Raw genomic sequence first — 16,087 nt, 5'->3', positions numbered from 1 at the left:
TTGTTAACATCTGTGATAATCCTAAGAGCTCTCATCCAAAAGGCTTCGTCAGTTCTAAACTAGATGGTGGGAAGTATAGTTAGATGATTCATAAATGGACCCAAACTGGTCAGGAGCTGACACTCCATCTAGTTCAGAACTGAAGAAGCCTTTCAGATGAGAGCTGAAACATCTTCTGGATCCAAGAAGAAGTCCAGTTACCCTTATGCAAGCTCTTAGGATCATCATAGACTATTTCCACCACCACAGCCTCTTTCCTCTTTCTCGCTCAAACTCGTGAATGATGAAGATCCCGAGACTCATCCCCGACCCGAAGAGAGCGCTCCAAATTGTTAAGGTTGAGAACCATGGCCTCAGATCTGGAAGAGCTGACCTTCATCCCTGCTGCTTCTCACTCAGCTCCAGAGCAGCTGGAGGTCATGGCTTGAAGAAGCCAACAGAACCACATCATCTGCAAAAAAGCAAAGATGTAAGCCTGAGGTTCCCAAACCAGACGGCCTCCTGTCCAGATCCTGTCCATGAAAACCACAAACAGGATCAGTGATGAGGGGCAGCCCTCCCCCCACAGAATCCCTCGTTGGACAGGGCTGTACGCACATGCAGACTGGATGGTCGAACTCCCATGATCTTTGACTTTTAGAACCTCTTATGAATTAAGTTAGTTTTTAACAAGCAAAAGCCTCCCAACTCACCCATGCTTTTTGACCTCCACACTTCCACCGCCTTCTTTAAATCCCTCCAGAAGACGACCTTCACATGATCAGCTTTCATTCTGAAAGTGAAACGTGTTTTCAGCCAACAGAGCATCCGTCTTCCAGCTGGCGGTGTGTGCGGACATGGACTGCTGTCAGGTCGGAGGCCAGTCCTTCCTGGTAACCGTTGGCACGTTGAGTCTTCTTCTACAGTTCAAAACTCCAGATGGTTAGTAACATACATTTGAATTTATCATGGCTTGTCATCCTGAGTATGCTGAAAAGTATTTACTTTCTTTGACTTTTTAGATCGAAAGAGCTTCCAGAGGCTGTTGAAGAGAGGAGACGGTACGAGAGGTTGCTCAGACAGAGGCCAGACAGCTTCCAGAAGACATCCCATGATGTGTGAGACAGTGACTGAGAATGAGTGCTACCAGGTAGACCAGTTAGGTATCTAAACATTTAAGTTTCATATTTATTTGTGGTTTATATTAGTTTGTGTTTAGTTTCACAGCTGTTTGAGCCAGCAGCAGAGCCTGCTGCAGGACTACCAGAGGACCGCCACCTATCAGAGGGCCATTTTAGCCAATGAGGCTGACTTCAAAGACAAGGTGAAACGCTGCAGAAAACATCCCCACATCAAGCCGTCATCTTCAACATCCGCTTGAGAGTCAGTGAAATGCTGAATGTGATCAATGCCGCTGGATTTTGCTCAGCAGCTGTCTCGTCAGAGTTGGTGGCTGACAGGGGTGACAGGAGGACAGCACAAGGAGGTAGTCAGCTAGGCAGAAAGAGCAGAAAAAGAGACAAATCTGACAAAACAGTAAAAACTCCAGGATCCTAAAGGCTCTAGCATGGTTTCCGCGTCTGCTAGCGCGAGCGGTGTTGATGACGTCACGATTTCGTGCCGGCTGTATATAGTGGCGAGAGTCGATGTGCCAGTAGTTGCAATTTTCTCCGTCACAGAGGTGTTGCTGCTACGGCATCACCACTTGGAGTCTCTGCCCTCTTCTTTGCCTTCACGTATCTGTCCCATAGCTTCTTCCAAATGTAACAGAGTGGTAAGGACCAGAAAAGTTTTAAACTTTAACTTTCAACGTTCTTCTTGCTTCGAACCAGACAACGCCACCCTGGGATAAGATTGGGAACTACAGCCCAGGGACTGTACAAGAACCCCTTATTTGACCCCCACACAAGTTCTACTGCATTAAACAGGAAACGTGGATTCCGTAACAAAATGACTTTTTATTAACAATGTGCACATATAATATTAAAATAGACACTTAAAATGTTTCCCAACCACTGCCCAGACAAATCTGTAGACAGGTAAGGGTCCTCAACACAGGGCAGGTGCACCCGGGAGGGGGGGAAGTTATACTAAGCCCCCTGTACAGGCCTTGGGTAAGTACACACAAACACGCGTGCTCATGCACACACTAAGTGAAGGTGAATTATGGCACTCACTGCTGGAACACTCACACGAAGGTAACACTGCAATTCACTGCACACCACGTGATCGGACCCACCACCAGGAGCTAAGAGGACCTCCCTCCAGGATTACCTGCACCTGTTAACAAAAGAACAAGGATAGGGGAGGCGGGGAGCGCCAGCACGCCAAGTTGAGCTTCGCAACAGATTGCAGTGCAAAAAGCAGACCAAAGTGCATGCATGGATGAATGAGGAAAGGCACGTTGACCGTCAGTTCTTCCTCCTAGCTCGCAAAAGCCGGCATCTCAGCTTGAATGATGTCAGCTGTGGGATCAGCTGATAGGTCGGTGTGACGTAATGACGCACATATCGTGATGGAAAAAGGAGCGTCTATGCCCACCTTGCCACACACACATTCTTACAGAACTCTCCCTCTTTCCCCAAAGTTCTGCCCATCTCTGTGCACCAGTTTTGGGGAGTTTACGTGCTCCCTGTGCTGTTTCACAGCAGTGTCGTACAGGTGCTGTACAAACGCACCTCCTGACTGAGCCTGGTCTCACATTGGTCCATCCGGTTTGTCGTTTTCGACACAGCCAATTTACAAAAATGGACTGGTGTACGACAACGCGCTGCGCCGTCTTTTCAAGGCAAGCGCCATGCCTGAAACATCATTCTGACGTCACAGGTCGGCGGCGCCATGAGCGACGCGTCAACTGTAAATCCAGCTTAACACAGTACATGCATAAGACTGAAGAGGGAACAAGCAAGGATCATGGAACACTGAAACAGAAAGCTTGTATGTGGTGGTAGGGCTAGGACTGTGTCCTAAAGGTGAGTCGTAGCCAGGGCCTTTAAAGGATGGCCTGAGGTCAAGAACAGCAAAGAAGCTGCTTCTCTCCAAGAAAAACATCAAGGACAGCCTGATGTTCTGCAAAAAGCACAGGGATCGGACCGCTGAGGACTGGGGGAAAGTCATTCCTGGCTGTTTAGGGCATCCAGACAAAGGACTGTCCAGAGAAGAAAAGGTGAGCGCCACCATCAGTCCTCCGTCATGCCAACAGTAAAGCATCCATGTGTGGGGTTGCTTCTATACCAAGGGAGTGGGCTCCCTCACAGTTTGTCTAAGAACACGGTCATGGATAGAGAATGGTAGGGAACCTTCCTCAGAGAGCAGCTTCTCCCAACCTCTTCCAGCACGATGGAGCCATGAGGAAAAAGTGATGACTTAGAGGCTCGGGGAAGTAAACATTGAAACGTTGGGTCCGTGGCCAGAAAACTCCATCCATCCATCCATCCATCATCTTCCGCTGGTCCGGGGATCGGGTCGCGGGGGCAGCAGCTTGAGCAGAGAGACCCAGACGTCCCTGTCCCCGGCCACTTCCTCCAGCTCTTCTGGGGGGACCCCGAGGCGTTCCCAGGCCAGCCGAGAGACATAGTCTCTCCAACGTGTCCTGGGTCTTCCCCGGGGCCTCCTCCCAGTGGGACGGGCCCGGAACACCTCACCGGGGAGGCGTCCAGGAGGCATCCTAACCAGATGCCCGAGCCACCTCATCTGACTCCTCTGGATGCGGAGGAGCAGCGGTTCTACTCCGAGCCCCTCCCGGATGACCGAGCTTCTCACCCTATCTCTAATGGAGAGCCCAGACACCCTGCGGAGGAAACTCATTTCGGCCGCTTGTATTCGCGATCTCGTTCTTTCGGTCCCTACCCACAGCTCGTGACCATAGGTGAGGGTAGGAACATAGACTGACCGGTAAATCGAGAGCTTGGCCTTGGCTCAGCTCCTTCTTCACCACGACGGGCCGGTGCAGAGCCCGCATCACTGCAGACGCCGCACCGATCCGCCTGTCAATCTCCTGCTCCATTCGTCCCTCACTCGTGAACAAGACCCCGAGATACTTGAACTCCTCCACTTGGGGAAGGATCTCATTCCCGACCCGGAGAGAGCCAGAAAACTCCTCACACCTCAATCTGATTTAGAACTTTGTTCAGTCCTCAACAGGCAGGTGGACAAAGAAAAACCCACAAATTCTGACCAACTCCAAGCATTGATTAGGCAACAATGGGTTGGCGTCACTCAGGATTTGGCTCAGAAGTTCATTGACAGCAGCCAGGGTGAATTACAGAGGTCTTTAAAAAAAGGGCCCACACTGAATCTTTGTATAAACTTTATGTATTTGTCACTAAAAACCTTTGAAACATATGAAATGCCTGTAATTATACTTTAGTGTACCAAAGAAACATCTGACAAAAGGATCGCAGCAAACTTTGTGAAAACCAGCATTTCTGTCATTTTCAAACTTTTTGGCCCCAACAGTAGGAGCAACCCTAACCCTTCGCAACAAGCTGTTCAATGGACAGTTTTATCCATAAGAAGCAAGACATCTGGATTAAAAGCCACCTGTGTGTGTTTTCACATTAATAACTGGCTGCTTTTGGCCCTCTTCTCTCGACAGGTAGTTCTAGATGTGTGCAGTGGTTCTGGGGTTCTGTCTTTCTTTGCAGTCCAGGCAGGAGCTTCTCGAGTGTATGCTGTTGAATCCAGTCCTATGGCTAAATTTACACAGGTCAGTGTATTTTTTTTTCTCACTATTTTTATTGAATCAACAACAACAAGTGCCCTCTTTGGATACACATCTGCAGATATACATCTTAAATGTTCAGGTGATAGTAGTTCAATGTAGAGACTCTGTTGGCTCTTGGCATCCTGGCCCGGTCGTTCCTGTCCTTAGATAACCTCTTCCTCTTCAGACAAGTCCACCCCATCCACAAATGTCCAGACGGGTCTCCATAGGTTTTCGAATAACTCACTTTTCCCTTGTAGGAGATATGTTCTGCGTTCCAGGGGTAAGGTTTCCAGCATTTGTCTGATCCATGGTGTGATACCTGGCGCTGTTGTTTTTTTCAGTCTTTTAGCTCGCAGTAGACACATGTCGATCGGTAACTGTTCACACTTGGTAAACAAAGTGTTTTTGGGATACACACCTAGTATAAAAAACCCTGGATCCAGAGGAATGTCCTTCGAGACAAGATGTTCTATAGTTTGCCTAATTGTTTTCCAAAATGTTTGAATTTTCCTGCATTCCCAGATACAGTGAAATAAAGTCCCTTTTTCTTCTGAACATTTTGTGCATGTGTCTGGAATATTAGGATTATACCTATTTAAAGTTACTGGTATAATATAGACTCGCATTGTAGTAGCCTTAAGCGTGAGTTAATCGTTTGTTTGTGAGCCTTTGAACAGACTGACTGCCATTGCTCTCATGACAGATTTACCACTAGGTCTTTTTTCCAGGCTTCTACTTTGAGTGATGAGTCTTCTGGGGAGTTTAAAAGTATGAAATTATGAAATTCTGAAATTGCACCTTTGCCTGAGCTATCTTTGCAGACGATTTCTTCTAGATGGGATTTTGGTGGCCTAGTCAGATCTTTATCTAATCTTAATGTCGCTTCTAAGCTGAAGATATTTAAAGAAATATTTTTCATGTATATTAAATTTCTGACTAAGTACTTCAAAAGACATCATGTAAGTTAAACCCGCTTGGTATAAATCTTGGATTTGGCCTTTTCCATTAATGGCCCATTGTCTAAATATAGAATCTGCTCTTCCGAGGGTAAAATCTTGGTTTCCCCAAATTGGAGTGAATTGTGACAGTGTAGTTGGCTCCTTTGTGAATTTCTTTATGTTATACCATCTTTTGATCATGTTTTTAACAATAGGGTTAACAGTTTTTTTTCCAGCAAGCTGGGAACTGAGTCAGAGAAAATATATAAAGGTAAAGGTGGACTTACTGAATCAGATTCCATTTCTAGGTCAGTGTATTTTAATCGTTCACCCAATCTGCACATCCATTTCAAGGGTAGATTTATTTGACTCTATAAAGAACCCGCTTGCAGAACGTGAATGTTCTGAGCTGCAGAAATAGAAGAAGGACGTGTGATTTGGCCATGCTAAAGTCGAAAGAAAAGCCACAACTATGCACTGGAGCACACACACGTCGAGCACATACATCACATGCAGAGCGTGGCATTCTGGGGAGTTAATGAGTTGCAGCAACATCTGGCCCAGATTTAAGGTGCTGCAGGACGCTGACACAGTTTACATCAACTCATTAGACCAAGTTGACCTTTTATTAGAACTGGAACCAGACTGCCAAAAGAATGGAAATGCAATATTTGGCATAAATCTTTGGATCTGTAGGTTGTAAGTAAACAGCAATCCTCAGGTAAACATGTTTCAGAGTTGCTTGGAGCAATGAATTTGACAGACTACACAAAGTCCACATTCTGCACATTATGGTTGATCCAAAACTCTGCAGGATTCACTTTTTCCATGACTGCAGATACATAAACTAAAACTATACGGATTATTCAGGTGAGTTAACCCTTTAGAATCTTGGTCAAGGAAGAGAAGATATAAGAGAGTTGTTGAAGAGTCACAACAGAGATGTGAGGTGGTCCCGGCCAACCTCGGCTTGGGCAGATGGGATTCAAAGTGATCGAAATTAGGAACAAACAGAACACAATGAAAATCCGCCACAAGGAAACCCAAAATGAACAAGATGAGATATGAAGCGTGAGACTAAATGTGATCAAACAGAAACACAGAATGACTGATGTTAGATGCAAAGTTCAGCTAAAAAACGCAGGGTTTGTGATTGTTGCTCTGCTTCTGGGGGCCTGTCGTCTCCTAATTTGTCAAGAAATTGGTTGCCTTTAGTTCCAGGAACAGGGAACGATTCAATCTTCCCCTGGACAACGTTAGCTGAATCACAGACAAAGTACTTCTCTGAGCAGAAGCTGAAGACGATGACACTTTGGAGGCTGGAAACGCAGATGAAATCAGTTCATCTGTAACAGCAAAAAGAAGAGTTCACCACCATGATCTGTGAATCTGCCTATTCGGAATGTTTCATGGCCTTCTGAAGGGAAACTGATTCCGTTTTAAAGGGTGCTGTTTAATGATTTATGTCTTTTGTGCAGATCCTTGTCCAGACAAATCATCTCTCTGAGCAGATCATGGTCCTGGAGGGACAGGTAGAGCAAATCATTCTTCCAGACATGGTGGATGTCATCGTGTCTGAGCCAATGGGCTACCTGCTGCTAAACGAGAAGCTCATGGAGAGCTTCCTGCATGCCAGAAAATGGCTCAAACCCAATGGTAGGAGCTTAAACAAGAAGGTGTAAAGATGTTGGGCATTATCTTCATCATTTAGTCATTTTAACATCAGGCTCAAGGTAATTTTCAGAGTGGAACTACAGTCCTTTTCACACACCCCATTCAAGATAAGTGGGACGTGCCACAGTGTAGCAAACGCTCTTACTAGGGCTGGGCGAGTTAACTCGTTATTATCGCATAAACTCGTTAGTTATTTAACGCCGATAAATATTTTATCGTACATTAACGCAGGTTTTACTTAAATAAAATAAGGCTTTTGTGCCTTTAATGGATAGGAGGACTATAGCCTCTGTACATGGGGCGCCTGCTCAACCCACTACGCCACGGACCACCCCTGTTTTATTATTTATTTTATTTTGTAAAAGTCTGTTGCTCACAGGCTTTTATTTTGTAAAAGTCTGTTGCTCACAGGCTTTTATTTTGTAAAAGTCTGTCGCTCACAGGCTTTTATTTTGTAAAAGTCTGTTGCTCACAGGCTTTTATTTTGTAAAAGTCTGCTGCTGTCTGCTGTGGAACAGGAAAAGAAAGTAATCGGCGGATCCACCAAACATGGAGAAGGGTACGGAACTTTTACTCGGCCATTTTCATGTTAAAGTTCAATTCAATTCAATTCAATTCATTTTTATTTATATAGCGCCAAATACAACAAATGTCATCTCAAGGCACTTAGATAGTAAGTCCAATTCAAGCCAATTGGAATTCAGTTAATTAATAATAATCATAATTCATAAAATAATCCAATTCGTTCATATAGAGCCAATTCAAAAACAATTTCCTAGCTAAGAAAACCAACAGATTGCAGGCGGCACTGTAACACCATTCAAAGGATATCTGTTGGAACAGGGAAACACGAGTTAATGACCACAATAATATCACATATACATAAAGAGAGTAAAGTGAGGAAAGGTGTGACAGATGAGGCCCCCCAGCAGTCTAGGCCTATAGCAGCTTAAATATGGGATGTTTCAGGATCACCTGAGCCATCCCTATTCAAGGTAAACACAAGAAACTTGTGCTAACGAAAAAATAAATAATAAAGTAAAGGAGCAGACTCAGTGAGTAATTCCCTATACTCCCTATATAGATCTGCTCCTCACACCACAACAACCATCTTTTTACAGCCATAAGCTACCTCAGCCTCTCACCAACTGCACACCAGTCACAGCGGGGTGGGGATGCAAACCCTGGTTCGGGTAGGGGGAGAAATAAAAGAGGTAAGATAAGCGGGAATGGGATTCAAACCCTGGTTCGGGTAGGGGGTAATGAAAGTATAGAGGGTGCCAGAGGTGGAGGCAGAACAAGACACACTAGCAGACACACTATCAGATTCAACAGACCTAACTATAAGCTTTATAAAAAAGGAAAGTTTTAAGCCTGGTCTTAAAAGTGGAAAGGGTGTCTGCTTCCCGGACATTTACTGGCAGCTTATTCCACAATAGAGGGGCCTGATAACTGAAGGCTCTGCCTCCCATTCTACTTTTAGAAACTCTGGGAACCTCAAGTAAACCTGCAGTTTGGGAACGAAGTGCTCTGTTAGGAAAATATCTTACAATGAGATCTTTAAGATATGATGGAGCTCGGTCATTAAGAGTTTTATATGTGAGAAGAAGAATCTTAAATTCTATTCTGAATTTAACAGGGAGCCAATGAAGAGAAGCTAAAACTTGAGAAATATGATCTCTCCTGTTAGTTCTCATCAGAAAGTTCTTCCAGACGGCGGAGTGGACAGAACCAAAGTCATCTGTAAACACTGCCAAGTTGAATTGTCTTCTCAGCGTAGTAGTTCCAGTCTAAAATATCACTTAAAGGCAAAACACACAACTGATAGCAGCAAGTCATTCAAGGAAACAGACAGTGGAGCGAGGCTTCTACATACAGTAAAAACTACAGAAAGATGCTGATGTTAAAAGTGTGTTTGCACAACAAATGTTATGGCACTTTCATTCATATGGCAGCACATTTCAAATAAAGCTAAATGCTAAAAGCTATACGCTACTTTTGGATTCATTTTTGGATTCTGCGTACAAATGCGATTAATCGTGATTAATCAGGGAAATCATGTGACTAATTAGATTAAACATTTTAATGGTTGCCCAGCCCTAGCGCTATTACCAACACTGTTGCTGGTTTTGTAATGCCGGCACACGTGCAACACTAAACCAGCTCTGTTGGGGAGTTATGTTGGCCTCACAAGGAGGATTTTTTTGTGCCAACATGGCACAGTCGCCATGTGAAAGGCTTTCTATCCCTAGAATGTATAATATGGTATCTCTGCTTCTGCCTCCCTCCAGGCCTGATGTTTCCCTCCTCTGCCGATCTTCACCTCGCTCCCTTCAGTGATGAACAGCTCTACTTTGAACACATCGCGCGAGCCAGTTTCTGGTCTCACTCACACACTCACTCACACAGACAGAAAATCCATGCATGAGGACACAAACACACTACCTCCCTTTCTCTCTCTATCACACACACATGCGTGTGGTCTCAGCCAGCCATGTTTCCTGTTGGATATTCAATGCTCTGGTTCAGTGTAGTCCTGGCAACTAATGGAAGATTTCTACTTGTTTACAATGTCTTTGATCCCTAAAAACATGGAAAGTTTTCCAATGTTTGTAGTAAAATATTGAACATTGGTATCATCCAAGTGAACATTTTAGCTGTGACTACGATAAAACAGACACAAACCAATAATAGTGAGCAGTGTCTTTCCATTGCCAGATGACAAGACTTCTTTCAACCAGCATTTTGCAGTTAATGATGCAGTCTTTCAGTCTGCGTGTGCGTCTGTTTAGTCCTTCAAACATACCGTTATGGGGGAATTCTTATGAAACGGTCATACAGTGTGTCATACAGTAAATCGTGCATAAGTCTCCAGACAACCAATCCCAACAGACATTATGAGATTCTGACCGTAAACTTAAGCAAAAATAACACAAAATCAAATTAATAAAATAAATGTTTCAATGGAAAAAAAACAAACATTTATTTTAAATTCTTATAGAGAACATGTGGAAAATTAGTGAACTTGTATGTATAGAGCTAATTACACACACATTTATACAAAATGTTACCTGAATTTAGAGGTGGGTAGACTAGCCAAAAATTGTACTCAAGTAAAAGTACTGTCACTTTAGAATAATATGACTCAAGTAAAAGTAAAAGTACTGTTACTTTAGAATAATATGACTCAAGTAAAAGTAAAAGTACTGTTACTTTAGAATAATATGACTCAAGTAAAAGTAAAAGTACTGTTACTTTAGAATAATATGACTCAAGTAAAAGTAAAAGTACTGTCACTTTAGAATAATATGACTCAAGTAAAAGTAAAAGTACTGTCACTTTAGAATAATATGACTCAAGTAAAAGTAAAAGTACTGTTACTTTAGAATAATATGGCTCAAGTAAAAGTAAAAGTACTGTTACTTTAGAATAATATGACTCAAGTAAAAGTAAAAGTACTGTTACTTTAGAAAAATATGACTCAAGTAAAAGTAAAAAGTAGTCATGAAAAGTCATGAAAAAGTCATGAAAAGTACTGAGTAACTGTTGAGTAACATCTGATTTATTTGTTAACACAAGCATTCAATCAGACAGACAAAAATACTAAATAATCATCTTTAGGCAAATTAGAGTTCATCCAATTGATCAAATAAATCAAAATGAATGCATTAATTACAAAATAGCTTAAATTAAAATAATCCAGGTAAATTCAAGTACTTCAATAAAAAATCAAAGAGACTTAGGAAATGTTTAAAACATCTGTAACCCATATGTAACCTAAAAAACAAACATTCACCTATCCATGGGGGGGAAAACGAGTTTAGGAAACTTACCGCTACATGTTTCCTCAAGTTAGATGTTGAGTTTCTGCTGAAATGTGCGTTTGTTTTGGTTGCCACAGAAGACACATAATGTAGCTGCTGTTTCTCACTCTGTAAGGTAAACATGCTTTCAGTATGAGGCCTCGTCTGCGTCTTCATTTCCCACCGTTGGTTCTGATATTTTTCATCTGTTTCTTTGTTTGTTTGCTACGACTGCTAATGCTAAAGCTAACCCGTCCTGCCGCTGAGATCGAGTATGGTCACGTGACCAGACTGCACGGCCGCGTCTGATTGGTGGAACACAGTCAGGTGGTAGAGCCTTTGGCGGAAGTCTCTCTCTCTGTCAGAATAAAACATTAAAATGAGGCGTACGCGGGGGGATAAAAATAATGAGGCGTAGAATACCAAAGAGGTAAGAAGAAAAGTAACCAGCTCATTGTAGCCTAATGTAGCGGAGTAAGAGGACAGTTTCTGCTGCACACATCTACTCAAGTAAAGTAAAAAGTATAGTGATTTAAAACTACTCCTAGAAGTACAATTTTTTCAAATGTTTTTTAAATGTAACTCGTTATTACCCACCTCTGCCTAAATGATAATCAGATAATACTATAATGTTGATTCTGTTATTTCAATGTTGAAGCACACATACAAACAAGGGAAGAAACAAGAAACTGGTCCATACCTAGATCAATAGACCTGGCATAATTACCTGATTATCATAATGCAATTTGGAATAATGTTTTCAAATGACTGAAAGTTACAATCAGCCAACCTTAAGTTAAATCTGCTAATTACCATGTAACTGTACTGAAATTCCTTCGTCATGGCTGAACGTTCTTCTGTGTCCAGGTAAAGTTTAATAAATAGGAAGTTTAATGCTGCGACATCTTACATGTATGTAATAACTATGAATCAGGGGTTCAAACTGATCTGTTTGTATTTTATTTTATGGTAATATTACACCAAAGCAAACATCCACAGGCACACTGATTAGTAATAATGGTTACCCTACCATCGAAGTTTCCAGGTGCCTCTACATGTTTGGGTTTAGTTTGATATGACCATTTAAATAAAATTGAAACACGTGATTGGTCAGTTTAAAGCCCATAATAATTACCTATAGAAAAAAGAAGTGGTTAGTTGGGTTAGCATTTATGTGTTTTGTAGTTTGTATGCGCAGGTCTACCAGCATGTGTGAGTATCGCCATGCTCTGCGCCCTTCACCTCTCCACCACTATGAGCAGGTCAAGCTCAGTTAGCCTTGAGGAATGGCAGTAAACTCTATGCTAGTGTTTTCCACCAAAGCTATTTCAGAAGTGTGGGAAAGAGCCAGTGAGATACTGACAACTGCTGACAGTCAGTATGTGATTTAATTACTGGAAAAACACTGCGGATTAGGAGACATGTCGAGTTCGCACTGCTTATACAGCATTTCCCGATGCGTCAATCATCTGACAATAATAACTATTTATTTTCTTCAGGCAGCAGAGAAGCTTCTACAGTGTGAACCTGAGTGGTCTTCATAGTCCGGCTGTGGATGAGTTTTTTAGGCAGCCTATAGTGGTAAAATGCAGCAAAAACTACATTCAACTGTCAAAACTGCAACCATGCCTCAATATCATTGTGTTGTGACAGTGGCATGTTACCACTGAAAATGAAATGTCTTTTCCAGGACATGTTTGATGTTCAGATACTGATGGCCAGGTCCGTTAAGCACTGCATCAACTTCATGGACATTAAAGAAGAGGATATACACAGGTTACATGCATAATCATATCTAATTCATTTCTCAACAGCACATTATTTTATACCCATTTAGCCTCCTGCATCATTATATCCATCCATCCATCCATTTTCTATACCGCTGAATCCGTCGGTCGGGTCGCAGGGGGGCTGGAGCCTATCCCAGCAGTCAATGAGCGAGAGGCGGGGTACACCCTGGACAGGCCGCCAGTCCATCACAGGGCTCATTATATCCACTTTAAACTTATTCCATAACAAATATCATCCACCATCTTCCTCTTATCTGAGGTGGGTTGCAGAGTCAACCATTCCAGGAGAGAAACCCAGAAATCCCTCTCCCCAGAAACACTCTCCAGCTCCTCTTGGGGGAACCCGAGATGTCCCCAGGCCAGATGGGATATATAATCCCTTCAGTGAGTTCTGGGCCTCCTCCCAGTTGGACGTGCTCAAAAAACCTCGAAAGAGAGGCGACGAGGAGGCATCCTAACTGACCTAGCTGACCTTCATCCCGGCTGCTTCTCCCTCAGCCGAACCAGAGCAGCTGAAGGTCATGGCTTGAAGAAGCTAAAAGAACCACATCATCTGCAAAAAGCAGAGATGCGACCCCGAGGTTCCCAAACCAGATGCCCTCCACTCCCCGACTACACCTCCAGAACCTGTTCATGAAACCCACAAACAGGATCAGTGATGAGGGGCAGCCCTGGTGGAGTCCAACACGCACCGTAAACCAGAACCACTTTGTTCCAAGAATGTGGACACAGCTCCTGGTTTTACAGGGATTGGATCTCTCTCAAAAGCAACTCCAGTACTACATAATAAATGGAAAATACCACCTTCTAATACAAGATCATAAATAACATTCACAGTTCAACACATTCAAAATATGTTCCATCAACATATATAGTGGATGAATCTACAGTCAAAAGTATTAAAATGCAGTCTCTTAAACACAAATTCAAAGCTATCTAAGCTAGCGACCGAGTTGGGCAGTCCATACAGAGTCCATCAAATATATCAATGGCATTAGTCCGTCCAACCTCGGTTTCGCTGAAGGTAAAATCTGTGTCCTCTGAAATGCAGAAGAATCCTCAGAATGCAACCCGACGATCCGGGCTCGGGTGAATGTGTGTGGCTCGCAATCCACGTCAATCCACGTCCATGCCTTGAATATGGCCTTCAAGCAACTCAGCAGTATTATTCCAGCGATACAAGCCTGAACTTAATAAATGATGTAATCCAAAATAACCACAGCCTAACTCTTTAGACAGGAAGTATGATGAACACCTGCAAACAGAGAACAAAAGTTTGTAACACTGGTTCACTTCACGTTCTCTTTGTCGTTCTCTTTCCCCGACAGGAAGCGCTACACCTGTTATGATTAGCTGACACAACTACAGAGGCTTAACAACAGGGTGCTTCTTTTTAAATGACAAGACTGACAGGAAAACTCACTAATAAAATGGAAATGTTCGTTTTAAGTCCTATTTATCTGACTTCATCAAATAAAGCTATTTTCACCTAGGTAACATGTACTGTTTGAATTGAGAAGGTCCTATAAGTGATATGACAATATCCTCAGTTGGGGTCAGTAGTTCTTCACCCAGGCACAACCTGGGTCAGACCCTGCTTTCCCTTTCTGAGATGCCTATTGGTTTGCCAAAACACCCTGGAGGCCAAGTGAAAATTCATGTCCATGGCTTCGCTGAATTCGCTGAAAGTCCTCCTTCTTCCGCTTGACGCTTCCCTCAATGCTGGCATCCACCAGCAGGTCCTCCGATTACCACCATGATAGGCACTGACAACCTTTCAGCCACAGCTCTGGGAAACCACATCCCTCAATGAAGGTCCTGAACATGGTCCATTCAGATTTCAATGTCCCCAACCTTCCCTAGTAGATGAGAAAAATTCTCCTGGAGATGTGAGTTGACGGTTTTGCGCACGGTTGGCCTTGGCCAGACGTTCCCAGTTCATCCTCACAAACCATTTGGGTTTACCAGGACTATCTGGCAGTCTGCCCCACCAACACACCCAACTCCCCACCAGGTGGTTATTGGTTGACAGCTCTGCCACTCTCTTCACCAGTGTCCAAGACATAGATCTGATGATACGACTACGAAGTCGAAATCTTTGGTCGAAGGTAGCCTGCTATCAGGTACACTTATGAACCACCTTATGTTTAAACATGGTGTTCGTAATGGACAATCCATGACTAGCACAGAAGTCCAAAAACAAAATGCCACTCGGGTTCAGATCAGACAGGCCGTTCCACTCCAGGTCACTCCATCATTGCCCACATGGGCATTAAAGTCCCCCAGAAGAACAGTGGAATCCCCAGTTGGCACCCCTCCAAGACACCACCCAGAGACCAGGTAATCAGAGTCAGAACCTTCACTCCTGAAATTTGTAGATGCAGCGAGGCGACCCTCGCTTACCGGAGGAGAACTCCTACACAAAGATGCTCAGCTGGGGGCTTGTGAGTAGGCATGGCTCCAAGAGGGTGCCCGCTTTCCCATTTTCCAGTCAAGTGTTTTTAACTGGTCCCTCTCCATCAAGGTCTTTCAATCACTCTTAGTCTGACCCCTACCTTGAGACAAATTTGCAATGGGAGACCCTACCAGGGGCTCATGGCAATACTCAAACTTCGGACACTGTGTTGAGGTGGAAGTTCGACGTTTCTTCAGCTTATGACGACAAACTTTAAAACATTGTTTAAGCAAATATCAGGAAAACAATATCATAGTGTGTCTTCATGTTGGAACTATTTTAAATACTATACATCCCAGAAATATGTTCTTATATCTGCAGCATTATATTATTATTGAGAATTTACAATATTTGCATTCTGTCTACAAATGATAAAAATATGGGGTGTAAAATGTAAAACATTTTCTTGAAACTTCTGAAGTTGAATTATTCAGTGGTTATCTTTTTTCATATATATAAAATATATTAGATTCTGTGAACTTCAAATGCAAATGTTAAAAACAAGTTGTGAAAATTCAGAAAATGGTTCTATGTTTTCAGAGTGGAGATCCCCTTTGTGTTTACATTTCTCCAATCTGGTCTGGTTCATGGACTTGCCTTTTGGTTTGATGTGGCCTATCTGGGATCCAAGTAAGTGATATTTTCCTTTGACTTGACATATTTGCATTTATTCATGTTATTTGGATCTGGGCCCAAAACAGAGTAGGCAAGGCAAGGCAAGGCAAGGCAATTTTATTTAT

At 43.0% G+C, this 16,087-nt stretch overlaps 1 protein-coding gene across 1 annotated transcript in view; it reads left to right on the top strand.

Annotated features, from left to right (window-relative positions):
• Positions 1-16,087, top strand: part of LOC142391458 (histone-arginine methyltransferase CARM1-like) — a 34,211-nt gene that overhangs the window by 9,359 nt on the left and 8,765 nt on the right. The window contains exons 3-11 of the mRNA XM_075477213.1: positions 796-921; positions 1,002-1,129; positions 1,199-1,303; positions 4,577-4,687; positions 7,104-7,281; positions 9,591-9,681; positions 12,602-12,683; positions 12,793-12,878; positions 15,888-15,977. Of these exons, the coding sequence (XP_075333328.1) occupies positions 796-921; positions 1,002-1,129; positions 1,199-1,303; positions 4,577-4,687; positions 7,104-7,281; positions 9,591-9,681; positions 12,602-12,683; positions 12,793-12,878; positions 15,888-15,977 (997 nt within the window). The remainder of the gene's footprint in view (positions 1-795; positions 922-1,001; positions 1,130-1,198; positions 1,304-4,576; positions 4,688-7,103; positions 7,282-9,590; positions 9,682-12,601; positions 12,684-12,792; positions 12,879-15,887; positions 15,978-16,087) is intronic.

The sequence above is a fragment of the Odontesthes bonariensis genome, chromosome 11 (assembly GCF_027942865.1).
Source record: "Odontesthes bonariensis isolate fOdoBon6 chromosome 11, fOdoBon6.hap1, whole genome shotgun sequence".
Lineage (NCBI taxonomy): Eukaryota > Metazoa > Chordata > Actinopteri > Atheriniformes > Atherinopsidae > Odontesthes > Odontesthes bonariensis.
This window is presented reverse-complemented; position numbering and strand designations above follow the sequence as displayed.